The 15643-nt window shown below is 47.0% G+C and overlaps 1 protein-coding gene across 3 annotated transcripts in view; it reads left to right on the top strand.

Annotated features, from left to right (window-relative positions):
• The window catches only part of LOC121571459 (protein PRRC2A), a 46076-nt gene extending 31928 nt beyond the window's left edge, over positions 1 to 14148 (top strand). For all 3 annotated transcript variants that reach the window (XM_041882924.2, XM_041882926.2, XM_041882925.2), the window contains 3 exons: positions 6910 to 7252; positions 7663 to 7885; positions 8305 to 14148. In XM_041882924.2, the coding sequence (XP_041738858.1) occupies positions 6910 to 7252; positions 7663 to 7885; positions 8305 to 11449 (3711 nt within the window). In that variant the 3' untranslated portion in view covers positions 11450 to 14148. The remainder of the gene's footprint in view (positions 1 to 6909; positions 7253 to 7662; positions 7886 to 8304) is intronic.
• Positions 14149 to 15643: the final 1495 nt, after the last annotated feature.

Below are 15643 nucleotides of genomic sequence, written 5' to 3' on the forward strand. Positions count from 1 at the left end.
TGCTATGCTGCTCCCCAGTTTGCAGCTCCACTGAAATATATATTTAATTGGTCACTGGAAAACAGTCAATTTCCAAATGTATGGAAGCATGCTAAACTGTGTCTAATCCCAAAAGACAACAAAGAATCCCTTACGCCTGCCAATAGTCAACCAATCAGTCTACTCCCTTCAATCAGTAAAAGATATTAGAGGGTATATTGAGTAAACAAATAAGGGAGTACATGGAAAATAATGATTTGATCACAGCCAATCAGCATGCTTATCGCAAAAACCATTCTACTACCACTGCATTGGTTGACATGACTGATCAATGGCTCAGTGCTATGGATGATGGCAAGTTTGTGGGTGTACAATTTCTAGATTTTATTGCAGCATTTTGATTGTGGGTCATGAAATACTTTCAACTGACGTTTTGCATTGTCTAAACGATAAGAAAATAAGTCATAAAATGGCGTGAATTCACAATTCAGATATGGTCCTGCGTATTACCCAATTATGTATATAAACCATTGGTAGTCCAGGCTACCTAGCAGACGGCTCTCACCTTACTGCAGTCCCCCACCCACTCCGCAACGATGGTATTGAATGCCGTTTTAGGTTCTCTGCTGTGTCACTCTCCTCCATGTTCTCAGTTGTCAGTGCATGGGACTTCATGTTCCACGTCTCTTCAATGTGATTTTACATTTTAGTCATTTTAGCAGACGCTCTTATCCAGAGCGACTTACAGTTAGTGATTACATTTTTTTTTTTTTTTATACTGGCCCCCCGTGGGAAACGAACCCACAACCCTGGCGTTGCAAACGCCATGCTCTATCAACTGAGCTACATCCCTGCCGGCCATTCCCTCCCCTACCCTGGACGACGCTGGGCCAATTGTGCGCCGCCCATGAGTCTCCCGGTCGCGGCCGGCTGCGACAGAGCCTGGATTCGAACCAGGATCTCTAGTGGCACAGTTAGCACTGCAATGCAGTGCCTTAGACCACTGCGCCACTCAGGAACCACTGCAACCAGTGATGGCTGGTTGCAGTGATGTATGACAGCCTGTTCATAGATGTCCAACAATTTGTTGTTACGCCACGTTTGTACTCGCGCTTTGTACTTGCAGAGCAATCGTACAGTTTCTTCATCCAGGCAGTCATTGTTTTTTGACATGGCATCTTGTAGTCTGGTTGTAGATATGCCATCAGGGCAGTGAAGCAGACGTCCTCGACCATTGACAATGGCTGCATATCAACTGCAATAATTTCTGTAATATATTTGGGGTGGCCAATAGCGGCGATGGCATCGTATATCACAATGTTTTATGGGTACATAATCACAATATGACAAAGGTTGACATCGCCCAACCACGCACGTAGAGCTGGGCGATATGGCCTAAAATGAATACAAAAATTATAATCTAATTTATGGGCGATTCACAATATAAACTGAGTGTACAAAACATTACGAACACCTGCTCTTTCCATGAGACTGACCAGGTGAAAGTATGATCCCTTATTGATGTCACTTCAATCAGTGTAGATGAAGGGGAGGAGACAGGTTAAAGAAGGATTTTTAAGCCTCGAGACAATTGAGACATGAATGTGTGACATTCAGAGGGTGAATGGGCAAGACAAAAACATTTCAGTACCTTTGAACGGGGTATGGTAGTACAGTGAGGGAAAAAACTATTTGATCCCCTGCTGATTTTGTACGTTTGCCCACTGACAAAGAAATGATCAGTCTATGATTTTAATGGTAGGTTTATTTGAACAGTGAGAGACAGAATAACAACAAAAAAATCCAGAGAAACGCATGTCAAAAATGTTATAAATTGATTTGCATTTTAATGAGGGAAATAAGTATTTGACCCCCTCTCAATCAGAAAGATTTCTGGCTCCCAGGTGTCTTTTATACAGGTAACGAGCTGAGATTAGGAGCGCACTCTTAAAGCAATCAATCAACCAGATTACAAACTCTCCACCATGGCCAAGACCAAAGAGCTCTCCAAGGATGCCAGGGACAATATTGTAGACCTACACAAGGCTGGAATGGGCTACAAGACCATCGGCAAGCAGCTTGGTGAGAAGGTGACAACAGTTGGTGCGATTATTCGCAAATGGAAGAAACACAAAAGAACTGTCAATCTCCCTCGGCCTGGGGCTCCATGCAAGATCTCACCTCGTGGAGTTGCAATGATCATGAGAACGGTGAGAAATCAGCCCAGAACTACACGGGAGGATCTTGTCAATGATCTCAAGGCAAATTGGAAAATTATGTGGATATATTGAAGCAACATCTCAAGACAATTGTCAGGAAGTTAAAGCTTGGTGGTGGTGATTCTAACTGACCTAAGACAGGGACTTTTTACTAGGATTCAATGTCAGGAATTGTGAAAAACTGAGTTTAAATGTATTTGGCTAAGGTATATGTAAACTTCTGACTTCAACTGTATGAAATAACACATATGGAATCATGTAGTAACCCAAAAAGTGTTAAACAAATCTAAATATATTTGAGATTTTTCAAATAGCCACTCTTTGCCTTTATGACAGCTTTGCACACTCTTGACATTCTCTCAAGCAGCTTCATGAGGTAGTCACCTGGAATGCATTTCATTTAACAGGTGTGCCTTCTTAAAAGTTCATTTGTGGAATTTCTTTCCTTCTTAATGCGTTTGAGCCAATCAGTTGTTGTGACAAGGTATACAGAAGATAGCCATATTTGGTAAAAGACCAAGCCCATATTATGGCAAGAACAGCTCAAATAAGCAAAGAGAAACGACAGTCCATCATTACTTTAAGACATGAAGGTCAGTCAATACGGAATATTTCAATAACTTTGAAAGTTTCAAGTGCAGTCGCAAAAACCATCAAGCGCTATGATTAAACTTGCTCTCATGAGGACCGCCACAGGAATGGAAGACTCGGTTACCTCTGCTGCAGAGGATAAGTTCATTAGAGTTACCAGCCTCAGAAATTGCAGCCTAAATAAATGCTTCACAGAGTTCGAGTCACAGACACATCTCAACATCAACTGTTCAGAGGGGACTGTGTGAATCAGGCCTTCATGGTCGATTTGCTGCAAAAAAAACACTACTAAAGGACACCAATAAGAAGAAGCGAAACCTGCTTGGGCCAAGAAACACGAGCAATGGTTATCAGACCGGTGGAAATTTGTCCTTTGTTCTGGAGTCCAAATTGGAGATTTTTGGTTACAACCGCCATGTCTTTGTGAGACGCGGTGTGGGTGAACGGATTATCTCCGCATGTGTATTTCCCACCGTAAAGGATGGAGGAGGAGGTGGTGTTATGGTGTGGGGATGCTTTGCTGGTGACACTGTCTGATTTATTTAGAATTCAAGGCACACTTAACCAGCATGTCTACCACAGCATTCTACAGCGATATCCCATCTGGTTTGTGCTTAGTGGGACTATAATTTGTTTTTCAACAGGACACTGACCCAACACACCTTCAGGCTGTGTAAGGGCTATTTTACCAAGAAGGAGAGTGATGGAGTGCCGCTTCAGATGACGCAGCCGGCCGCGACCGGGAGACTCATGGGCGGCGCACAATTGGCCCAGGGTAGGGGAGGGAATGGCCGGCAGGGATGTAGCTCAGTTGATAGAGCATGGCGTTTGCAACGCCAGGGTTGTGGGTTCAATTCCCACGGGGGGCCAGTATTTAAAAAATATATATGTATTCACTAACTGTAAGTCGCTCTGGATAAGAGTGTCTGCTAAATGACTAAAATGTAAATGTAAAAATGACCTGGCCTCCACAATCCCCCGACCTCAACCCAATTGAGATGATTTGGGATGAGTCGGACCGCAGAGTGAAGGAAAAGCAGCCAACAAGTGCTCAGCATATGTGGGAACTCCTTCAAGACTGTTGGAAAAGCATTCGTCATGAAGCTGGTTGAGAGAATTCCAATAGTGTGCAAAGCTGTCATCAAGGCAAAGGGTGGCTACTTTGAAGAATCTTAAATATAAAATATATTTTGATTTAACACTTTTTTGGTTACTACATGATTCCATATGTGTTATTTCATAGTTTTGATGTCTTTACTATTATTCTACAATGTAAAAAATAGTAAAAATAAAGAAAAACCCTTGAATGAGTAGGTGTCCAAACTTCTGACTGGTAGTGTAAGCTTTGTTGCACAATTTTAAGTCAATACACTACATTTCAAACAGTCAGCAATCTAATGTAAAATTATACCTAGGCAAAATTATAAGCCTTCCTTCCACAACCATAAGACCAACTAATAATGTCTTTATTTTATAAAAATAGTTTATCCTGCTTTTTTTTGCAACAATCACTGATCTGTCTTTAATATCTATCTATGAAAATCCCCTTTTTGTTACACATTGAACCAAAACCATGCACATCTAATAATGACCAACTTCTTGTAGAAGGTATTATAGAAAATGAACACAGGACTCATAAACCATCTCTAAACACCCGCCTACGTGCTAGTGAGTAGCCAGCTAATCTTTTTTAGTTTGTCTAGCCAACTTGGATCTATTTTCTAGCTAACAAGGTAGAACAGTTGTGAACCCTCCTCTCCGTCTCCAACTGTTTGAACTGTCCACTTTGTTTAGAGGTTGAAATCAAGTGGCCTACCTGGCTAAGAAGATACTTATTTCTCAGAATGAGAATGAGTTGTAAATTCCTTACATAAATGTGTATTTTTATGCTCATTACACGTTTATGAAACAGACTACACAGCTAGCACGTCTGTGGCTAAAATGCTGCCTGCTAGCGGTACCGCAAGGCCGCGCGCAACAAACTGAGCGTTAATTTTCCAGAATCAATGTTCATTGAGCAGGGTCTGTTTTAGTAGGGTCTGCTCTCTGTCAATGTTGTTAGTTGAGACATAAGGGTATCCTCTGTTAAAGTAAAATGTCTCAATGTGTTTCGGTGTACATATGACTGATTTCTATTGGACCAAACCTCAAATGCAAATAGCGAGTTGAAACTGCTTGTCAGAGAGGAAGACGTGATCTTTCATCTTTGTTGTTGTGAGTGGCTTGGTGTGTGTGTGTGTTTTAGTGGGAAAGTGCACACAGCAAAGAAGGAGCGAAGGAGACGAGACCAAAAAGACAACATGAGAACAAGCGGACATAAAAGCTCATAAAAACGAAATAATGTGATTCTTGCGATACAGGCATTTGGAATTTTGCGCTATAACGTACATTCAAATTAATCAAATTAATGCTATATCGCCCAGCCCTACACACATGATTAAGTCTCATTGGATAAAGCATCTGCTAAATGGCATACAGTGTATTCGGAAAGAATTCGGACCCCTTCACTTTTTCCACATTTTGTTACGTTACAGCCTTATTCTAAAATTGATTAAATAGTTTTTTCCCCTCGTCAATCTACACACAATACCCCATAATGACAAAGCAAAAACAGGTTTGTAGAAATTTGTGTACATTTATTAAAAATAAATTACTGAAATATTACCTTTACATATGTATTCAGACCCTTTACTCAGTACTTTGTTGAAGCACCGTTGGCAGCGATTACAGCCTCGAGCCTTCTTGGGTATGACGCTAAAAGCTTGGCACACCTGTATTTGGGGAGTTTCTCCCATTCTTCTCTGCAGATCCTCTCAAGCTCTGTCAGGTTGGATGGGGAGCGTTGCTGCACAGCTATTTTCAGGTCTCTCCAGAGATGTTTGATCAGGTTGAAGTCCGGGCTCTGGCTGGGCTACTCAAGGACATTCAGGACTTGTCCCGAAGCCACTCCTGCGTTGTCTTGGCTGTGTGTTTAGGGTCGTTGTCCCGTTGGAAGGTGAATCTTCTCCCCAGTCTGAGGTCCTGAGCGCTCTGGAGTAGGTTTTCATCAAGGATCTCTCTGTACTTTGCTCCGTTCATCTTTCCCTCGATCCTGACTCGTCTCCCAGTCCCTGCCGCTGAAAAACATCCCCACAGCATGATGCTGCCACCACCATGCTTCACCATAGGGATGGTATTGGCCAGGTGATGAACGGTGCCTGGTTTCCTCCAGACGTGACGCTTGGCATTCAGGCCAAAGAGTTCAATCTTAGTTTCATCAGACCAGAGAATCTTGTTTCTCATGGTCTGAGAGTCCTTTAGGTGCCTTTTGTCAAACTCCAAGCGGGCCGTCATGTGCCCTTTACTGAGGAGTGGCTTCCGTCTGGCCACTACCATAAAGGCCTGATTGGTGGAGTGCTGCAGAGATGGTTGTCCTTCTGGAAGGTTATCCCAACTTCACAGAGGAACTCTAGAGCTCTGTCAGTGACCATCGGGTTCTTGGTCACCTCCCTGACCAAGACCCTTCTCCCCCGATTGCTCAGTTTGGCCAGGCGGCCAGCTCTAGGAAGAGTGTTGTTGGTTCCAAACTTCTTCTATTTAAGAATGATGGGGGCCACTGTGTTCTTGGGGACCTTCAATGCTGCAGAAATGTTTTGGTACCCTTCCCCAGATCTGTGCGGCGACACAATCCTGTCTTGGAGCTCTACGGACAATTCCTTCCACCTCATGGCTTGGTTTTGGCTCTGACATGCACTGTCAACTGTGGGATCTTATATAGACAGGTGGTGCCTTTCCAAATCATGTCCAATCAATTGAATTTACCACAGGTGGATTCCAATCAAGTTGTAGAAACGTCTCAAGGATGATCAATGGAAACAGGATGCACCTGAGCTCAACTTCGAGTCTCATAGCAAAGGGTCTGAATACTTTTATGTAAATACGTTTTTTATTTTTTAATAATCTAAAACCTTTTTTCTCTTTGTCATTATGGGGTATTGTGTGTAGATTGATGAGAAAAAAGTAATAATTTAATCAATTTTAGAATAAGGCTAACGTAACAAAATGTGGAAAAAGTGAAGGGGTCTGAATACTTTACGAATGCACTGTGTATTATAACATCTCTCCCACTCGGTGTCTTCAGGAGCAGCTGATGAAGCAGCAGCAGCAGTGGCAGCAGCAGCACAGCCAAGCAGCCCAACAGAGCCAGCAGCAGCTCCCGCCCCAGCAGCCTCAGCAGGCCCCCCAGCAGCAGGGCCCTTCTCCGGGGGCCACCGCTCAGACCCAGGGTCCGAAGCAGCAGCAGTCAGGGCCCCTGCAGTACCCTCCACAGGGCTCCATGGGCCGCGGCCCCCCGCCCTTGCCCATGAACTTTGACCCACGCTGGATGATGATGCCCTACATGGACCCCCGGATGATGCAGGGGGGCATGCAGGGTCGCCCTCCAGGGCCCATGGACTACTACCCGCCCAACATGCAACATGCAGGTGGGTACTCATGGTATTGTGGTTTGATACATGAAATGCTAAGTCAAGGAGTTGGCATTTTGTCATAGGGCTGAATCTGAATTTGCAGGTCAATGGCAGATTTGTGCAAACCAGATCAAAATGTAGGATTTAGTCCATAGAGATTATGATAATGCAATAAAGTTTATATGCTATAAGAAATTTACATTACATTTTAGTCATTTAGCAGACGCTCTTATCCAGAGCGACTTAGTTAGTGAGTGCATACATTTTCATACTGGCCCCCCGTGGGAAACGAACCCACAACCCTGGCGTTGCAAGCGCCATGCTCTACCAACTACACAGGGCCCAGAAATGGCACCAGGTTGCCAGCCAAAATGTTTATAATTGAGTATGACTTTTTTCTAACGTGACACCCATCTCTGTTGCAGGGATGATGGGGAGAGAGCGCTCTGATTCGGGGGGCTCTGGTTCGGACACCTTTGACAGGCAGCAGCACCCGAGACACCCCCACCGTGGGACACCTCCCATGGACCCAAAACTGGCCTGGGGGCCCGAGGTGTTCCCCGGGGGCAGCGAAGGCAGGGGACTGAGCTCCCCTCTGAGACCGAAGCAGGCACTGGAAGAGGACGATGTCAGTGGCAAAGGGCCTAGGTAAGACAGAGGTCAAATGTCACTCACGATCATTTAAAGGTATACTTTTGACCCTTTATCTACTTCCCCAGTCTGATGAATTCGTGGATACCATTTTTATATCTCTGCATGCAGTTCGGAGGAAGTTGCTAGTCATTGCACTAACGCTAGTTAGCGGTGGCTCGTGAAACTACCTCTAATTTCCTTAATACTGGAGACATAAAAATGGTCTCCACAAGTTCATCTGACTCTGTGGAAATAGATAAATGGCGGATCCCGAAGGATCCCTTTAATTGTCAAATCATACAATATGGTTTGAATAGGAAAATATGTATTAGTTGAAATCATATGAGATTATAAATATATGAATTCAGTCTGTTTTATGAGTACAGGATACGGTTTCCATAAGTGTTTTATTAAATCCCCGATTTTTATTTTAGGAGTGACACCCCTCCAGTCCGTGGTATGCGAGAGGGAGGGCCAGGGCCCATCCAGCAGCCCAACTCTGGCTCGGGCTCCTCCAACCAGACCCCACCCCCTGTGGGCACTCAGGTGGGGGGCCAGGGAGGAGGCAGCCACCACCCCCACCACCACCAGTCCTACATGGGCGGCCGGGGAAACTACAGCAACTTCCCCGACCAGGGCTCCCGCATGGCCTCCCAGCAGCAGCAGCAGCAGCAGCAGAGGGGGAGTGGTGGAGGCTTCAGCCACCAGGATGAGGGCCAGGGCCACAAGGGTGGCCAGCAACAGGGACAGATCTGGGGGTTCTCCCACCCCCACTACGACCGCAACGGGCGAGCTGACCTCTCCTCCCTGGAGAATAACAACCTCCACCACCCTCAACACCAACAACACCATGGTCATCAACAACACCAAGGCCCCTCCCACTTCCCCCTCCACCCCCACAAGCCCGAGAATGGCCGCGGTGAGAGAGGAAGCGAAGCCCCCAAGAAGGGTGACCCCCCGCTCCAACAGCCGTCCCTCTCCTCTTGCTCATCCTCCTCCTCCTCGTCATCCTCGGCCAGGGAGGACGGCAGCGGCAAGGCGGTCTTGCATCTCCTCCCACCTCAGCGCAAGGCCGATACAGGAACCGGGCAGAGACATGAAGCAGGAAGCAGCAGAGAGATGAAGCAGGATAAGATGGGCCCTAGCCACAGCCACTCTCAGTCTTCTGTGACGTCTCAGCAGTCCCATCCTCAGTCCCAGCAGCAGCCCCAACAGCAGCAGAGGCAGGGCCAGGAGCAGCACCACCACCGTGACCCCAAGCCCAACCAGCGGGAGAAAGGGGGGAGGGAACACAAGACTGAGACCCAGTGGGGGCCACGGCCCGGCAGCAGCAACGCAGGAGGCCCCTCACACAACAGGAGAGCAGTGGGCGGAAACTCCCGCGGAGGGGAGGATTCATCCAATCACCCAACAGCGTCTGACCACAACAAACCCTCCGGCGGCCAATCGGGTGGCGGCAACACCAACAAGAGGGCAGGGCCTATCAAGAGGCCTGTGCTGAAGGAAATGAAGAGAGAGGGAGGCGAGGGAGGAGAAAAGACCAGTGGAGGAGGCTCTGGAAAAGACAAAGAAGAAAGACAAGATGGAGGCCATTCATCAGTCAAGCAGGAAACATCCTCCGGCCCACAGAGCACCTCTGCAGTGTCTGGTAAAGAAGAGCCGGCTCAGACCGGTCCCAAACCCAGAAACGGATGGAAGGACCGAGCGGGGAACGAACGAGGAGGAGTGGGCAAGGGTCACAAAGACTGTGTCAACCCCACCCCCTCATCAGGGTACTCCGGCCCCCCTTCCAACAGGCGGGACAGAGAGCGCTCGTTCGAGAGGGGCGGGGGCGTATCCTACCATGGCGTCTCGGCCCGTGGCAGCAGAGCCAGCAGAGGACGAGGTGGCGAGTTCTACGGACGCGGCCGGGGTTACCGGGGCACTTACACGGGCACGGCCGGGGGTGGCAGCGTTAGCCGTGGCAGGGCAGCAGGCAGCAGGAGCAGCCGGGACTACCGAGCTGGCGGAGGCTACCACCAGGAATTCAATGACGAGGCATCGGGGGGAAGGCGCAGCCGAGGGGGGTCGCAGGCCAACCCGGGGCGCACCCGTAACCACAGCGAGACCCGCAGTGAGGGTTCCGAATACGAGGAGGTCCCCAAGAGGAGGCGGCAGAGGGGGTCGGAGACGGGCAGCGAGAGTGCCGCCAGCGACCTGGCCCAGTCGGACAAGGAAGACCGCAAGTCCAGCACCAAGAATGGCAGCGGCACAGATAACTTTACCAGTGGCGGCTCCGTCCCACCCAGAGGCTCCCAGGCCCGGGTGTTCACCCCCAGAGGCGTACCCTCTAGGAGGGGCAGGGGGGGTGGCGGCGGCGGGGGAGGAGGAGGCGGCAGCATCTATAGAAGTGGTGGAGGCGGAGGAGGAATGGCTGGAGGTCACAGGTCAGGATCCAGGGCCGACCCTCAAGGCTGGGCCACCAAGTCCTCAGCCTCGGTCCGCAAGCAGCAGGCCCAAATGCAGTCGTCCGCACCCAAAGACACGGGTCGTGGAACCAGCGGGGAGAAGGAGAAGGCAGCGGACGGAAGCCAAGCTCAGAATCAGGGAGGAGAAACCCCTCCACAATCTATCCTTGCTGCACCTACTCTAGCCCCACAGGACTCCATGGAGAACGGAGGAGTTGGAATCCAGCAGTCCACGGCTAATCCCACTACAAACTCCAGCGGCCCCCTTCCTCTCCCTCTCTCCGGCCCGGACGGGCGTGGCTTCCCTTGCGTCCCACGGGATGGCTTTGAGCGCCCCCCGAGACGCCGTCGCCACGGGCGCTCCCAGCACCAACAGGACAAGCCACCGCGCTTCCGCCGGCTGAAGGAGCGAGAGAACGCCGCTCGCATCAACGGAGGAGGAGTCGGGGTCATCGGAGGAGGACGACCTTCCTCGCCCTGCCAGAATTACATTCAGGATGTCACCGACGGTGCTCACAACGCGGTGCCCACGACCGGCACTGCCCCCAACGCTAACCACAATGCTACCACAACTACCAACAACAACAGCAGTACCGGCGGCCATCTTGGAAATGTCAACAGTCACCACCATCACTACAACCAGGGCAACTCCGGCCCTGCCCACTCTCAGCGTCACCACAACCACAACCCAGCAGGGGGCGCCAAATCCCCTGACTTCTCCAACCAGAACTCAGACCAGGCCAACGAGGAGTGGGAGACAGCCTCTGAGAGCAGTGACTTCACAGAGTTCCGGGAGAGGGAAGGAGGAGGAGGAGGAGGGAAGTCCTATTCCTCCCATCACCATCATCACCCACCCGGAAGAGGAGGTGGAGGCGGAGGCGGGGGGGGAGGAGGGGTCGGAGAGCGAGAGATGACTGCGAAGGAGCAGGCGGCAAACAAGAGAAGCTTCTCTAGCCAGCGTCCTGGTATGGAGCGACAGAACAGGAGGGTCAATGCTGGAGGAAGAGAAGGAGGAGGGGGAGGAAGAGGCCCGCGGGGCCCGCCCAGTGGGGGAGGAGGCGGAGCTGGAAACGGAGGGGGCCAACGCGGCGAGCGCCGTGGAAACTGGCCCTCCCCCAAAAACAGGAAGTGAAGTGGAAGATCTGGAAACATTTCAAATGCATCCCCCCCGCCCACCCCTCTTCTTTATCCCTTTCTGTCTCTATCATTCCTTCAGCCTCTATCTGTTCTCATCCCTTAACATATTAGCACATTATTGTACAATACATAGTTATGGAGACAGTGTACACACTCACGTTAAACCCCTCCTCGCTTCTTTCTCTCTTCATCCATCTGCTATCTACCGTCCGTTATTGTAGTGTCACTCTGCTCCCTCCCTGTCATGCTCCCCCCTTTTCAGTTGTCCCCCCACCCTCCAGAAATCCACCCAAATTTAGGTTTCAGCAGACACGCTTGTTCTGAACGCACACCTCTTTTGACTGAAAACATAAAAAAATAAACATGTTTGCATTTACAAGCACAATATGACATATAACAGACATACACAACCACGTGCAGTAGTGTGTGTGTACGCAGTGTGACATGTCATGATAAACATGTTGGAGGAATTGGCTAGCCAGGAGAAGGCAGATTTTTATATTGATGTTACCTGTGTATATTTCTACCACGGTTGGGGTGGTATTCGGTAGGGCAGTTATCTGCATTATATTTTCCCATATGGAGGGGGGGGGGGGGGGTTCTTCTTTTAACAAGAACAATTGTACCATAGATTATAAAAAATTATCTACCTTGTTTTTTCCCCCTCCTTTGTCAGTTTTGTTTCAGCCCCCCCCCTCCCCTCCCCCCCCCTAAAAGGTTAGGGATGTGTATTTTTTTCTTCTGCAAAGCAGGTCATTAAAATACCTTTTTATACAACTCTCACCTCCCTCTGAGTTTTTAATCTCCTGATCTGTTTAATTACTGTGACAGCCACAACAGACCAATTGAAGTACTACTGCTCACCCATCCACACTCCTCATATTGATTGTGTCTCTATCAATGTCTTTGCTGCTTGTTCAGAAGTATGCGGTGTGATTTTAATTTTTGTTGACCTGCTCTTATTACTTTCCATAGCTCTTTTGGTCCTGTTAGATAAAAGGCTCTCTCAACATAGCATTCTCTTCTCCGTTTTGCAGAAGAAAGATTCTCTCATGTTCATTTGGAAGTTTTTAACCCTAAGAAGACTGAATTGATAGCTTGAATGCTTTATATATAGATATAAACATTTTCTGTGGAGGCCATTTTTTTTCTCAATATATATTCTCATTACATTTCTTGTCAGGGAAAAATGTGTTCAATGAAAATGCAAGTCACATTGCGAGAAGTAAATACAAAGTTATTTGCTCTTATTTTAAGATACTGTTTGACTATTCTTTTTACTTTGAGAAAATATGTTTTGCTTCAAGAGGTAAGAGTCCACACCTATAGTATAAAGAAATGGTTGGTGTATTTTTATTGAGCAAAGTTACATTATGCACCAGGTATTGTACTCTTGTTACAGTGCTAAGTTTGGCCATCGGCGTATTGTACTTTTATTATATTTACTCTGCTGTCCTACTCAATGCAGGAAGGCTCTCTACTTAAACACAACGAACTGCACTGTGCTGTAGAAGAGACATCTGTAACAAAAGTAAGGCAGGCAAGAGCTCCATATTGAGGAAGTATTTTCAAAGCGTACATTATTTCAAGATGGCCTTTCTAAAACCTCGATGGCAACTATATAGCTCAATTGAACTGAATCTTGGACTATGGTGGGCAGGGGTAAGGGTGGCCTGTTGTCACACCAGTGATTTCCCACATTTCCAAATACATTTGCAAGGTATAATATTATTCTCCAAGAGTGTTACAGGGAATACATGGGTTTAGAATTTTTTATGTCACTGACAGATGTATCACACAACTACAAAATGGCACACAGCTTGTTTTGAACATTTGATGGGGAGCAGCATCCACATTGAAATAGATCAAATTATAACTTCATCTGCATAAATGTTTCACAGCTTGTAAGTTGGGGTTTGTTTACTGACAGCCACCATTTTAAGATTAGCTTTGGGATCTCGTGAGTAGGGCATTTGAGTGTGTGCATTTGTGTGTGCGTGCATTTTCTGGTGTGTATAATATCTTATGTGGATGGCGAACACTTCTGCCTTGTTTGCCCACACTTAGTTTTAACAACTATATTAAGACAATTCTACCGTTTTTTCTTATATACATTCACGTATATACATTCAAGTGTGTGTATATGTTTATCCAAATGAAGTACATAATCAGTTCTTTGGGTGTATTGAAATGTTTACCATACACTCTAAGGCAGGCAAAATGAAGTGCGTATATATTTGGACTTCTACTAAGCATGACCACATCCATGGGTGCAGCTCAGCTTGCCTGCGAAAACATTGGTAGCCATACACTTAACACAGGCTCGTATGAGCCATGCATCCTTCCTTAACTCTTACTATTAATGTTCTCATATTGTATGTACCCATGTTTAAAGAAAAAAAATAGTGTATTCCTGAAAACCTCAAAGATTGTACTATATTTCCAGCATCACCAAGGTACCTGGAGTGGTTAAAGCTGTTCTATAATTTATGGTTTATTAATGGAACCGTAATATACACACATGTATGTATATTGGTATGTATCTAAGTTTTTGTCTACCCCCAACTTACATTCCCACAAGCAAATGTTGCCATTTTTTAAGTTCAAGGGAGCAATGTACAAGCTGAGGAGTGTCTTATTATAATAAAATTATACAGAGAAAGTTAAATAAACTTCTTTTGTTTTAATGGAAAATCTGTTTTTGTTTGAGTTTATTATGATGAATAGCCACCCCCTGTAAAGAAGAGGTGTACACTCAAATTAAATCAAATTATTTTCACCACCTGGGAAATGATAGGTGGTTCTCTGCACTGATACGTAGAACAGTGCGTTCGGAAAGTATTCACACCCCTTGACTTGTCCACATTTTGTTACGTTACAGCCTTGTTCTATAATTGATAAAATTGTTTTTTCCCCTCATCAATCTACACACAATACCCCATAATGACAAAGCAAAAACTGGTTTTTAGAAATGTTAGCAAATTTATTAAAAAACTAACTGAAATTACATTTACATAAGAATTCAGACCCTTTACTCAGTACTTTGTTGAAGCACCTTTGGCAGCGATTACAGCCTCGTCTTCTTGGGTATGACGCTACAAGCTTGGCACACCTGTATTTGGGGAGTTTCTCCCATTCTTCTCTGAAGATCCTCTCAAGCTCTATCAGGTTCGATGGGGAGCGTCGCTGCACAGCTATTTTCAGGTCTCTCCAGAGATGTTCGATCGGGTTGAAGTCTGGGCTCTGGCTGGGCCACTCAAGGACATTCAGAGACTTGTCCAGAAGCCACTCCTGCATTGTCTTTGCTGTGTGCTTAGGGTTGTTGTCCTGTTGGAAGGTGAACCTTCGCCCCAGTCTAAGGTCCTGAGCGCTCTGGAGCAGGTTTTCATCAAGGATCTCTCTGTACTTTGCTTCCCTCGATCCTGACTCGTCTCCCAGTCCCTGCTGCTGAAAAACATTCCACAGCATGATGCTGCCACCACCATGCTTCACCATAGGGATGGTGCCAGGTTTCCTCAAGACGGGATGTTTGGCATTCAGGCCAAAGAGTTCAATCTTGGTTTCATCAGACCAGATAATCTTGTTTCTCATGGTTTGAGAGTCCTTTAGGTGCCTTTTGGCAAAATCCAAGTGGGCTGTCGTGTCTTTTACTGAGGAGTGGCTTCCGTCTGGCCACTCTACCATAAAGGCCTGATTGGTGGAGTGCTGCAGAGCTGGTTGTCCTTCTGGAAGGTTCTCCCATCTCTACAGAGGAAGTCTGGAGCTCTGTCAGAGTGACCATCGGGTTCTGGGTCACCTCACTGACCAAGGCCCTTGTCGCCCAATTGCTCAGTTTGGCTGGGCAGCCAGCTCTAGGAAGAGTCTTGGTGGTTCCAAACTTCTTCTATTTAAGAATGATGGAGGCCACTGTGTTCTTGGGGACCTTCAATGCTGCAGATGTTTTTTTGGTACCCTTCCCAAGATCTGTGCCTAGACACAATCCTGCCTCGGAGCTCTACGGACAATTCCTTCGACCTCATGGCTTGGTTTTTGCTCTGACATGCACTGTCAACTGTGGGACCTTATATAGACAGCTGTGTGCCTTTCCAAATGCCCAATCAATTGAATTTACCACAGGTGGACTCCATCTCAAGGATGATCAATGAAAACAGGATGCACCTGAGCTCAATTTCGAGTAGCATAGCAAACT

This window comes from Coregonus clupeaformis, chromosome 8 (genome assembly GCF_020615455.1).
Source record: "Coregonus clupeaformis isolate EN_2021a chromosome 8, ASM2061545v1, whole genome shotgun sequence".
In the NCBI taxonomy this organism is placed as follows: Eukaryota; Metazoa; Chordata; class Actinopteri; order Salmoniformes; family Salmonidae; genus Coregonus; species Coregonus clupeaformis.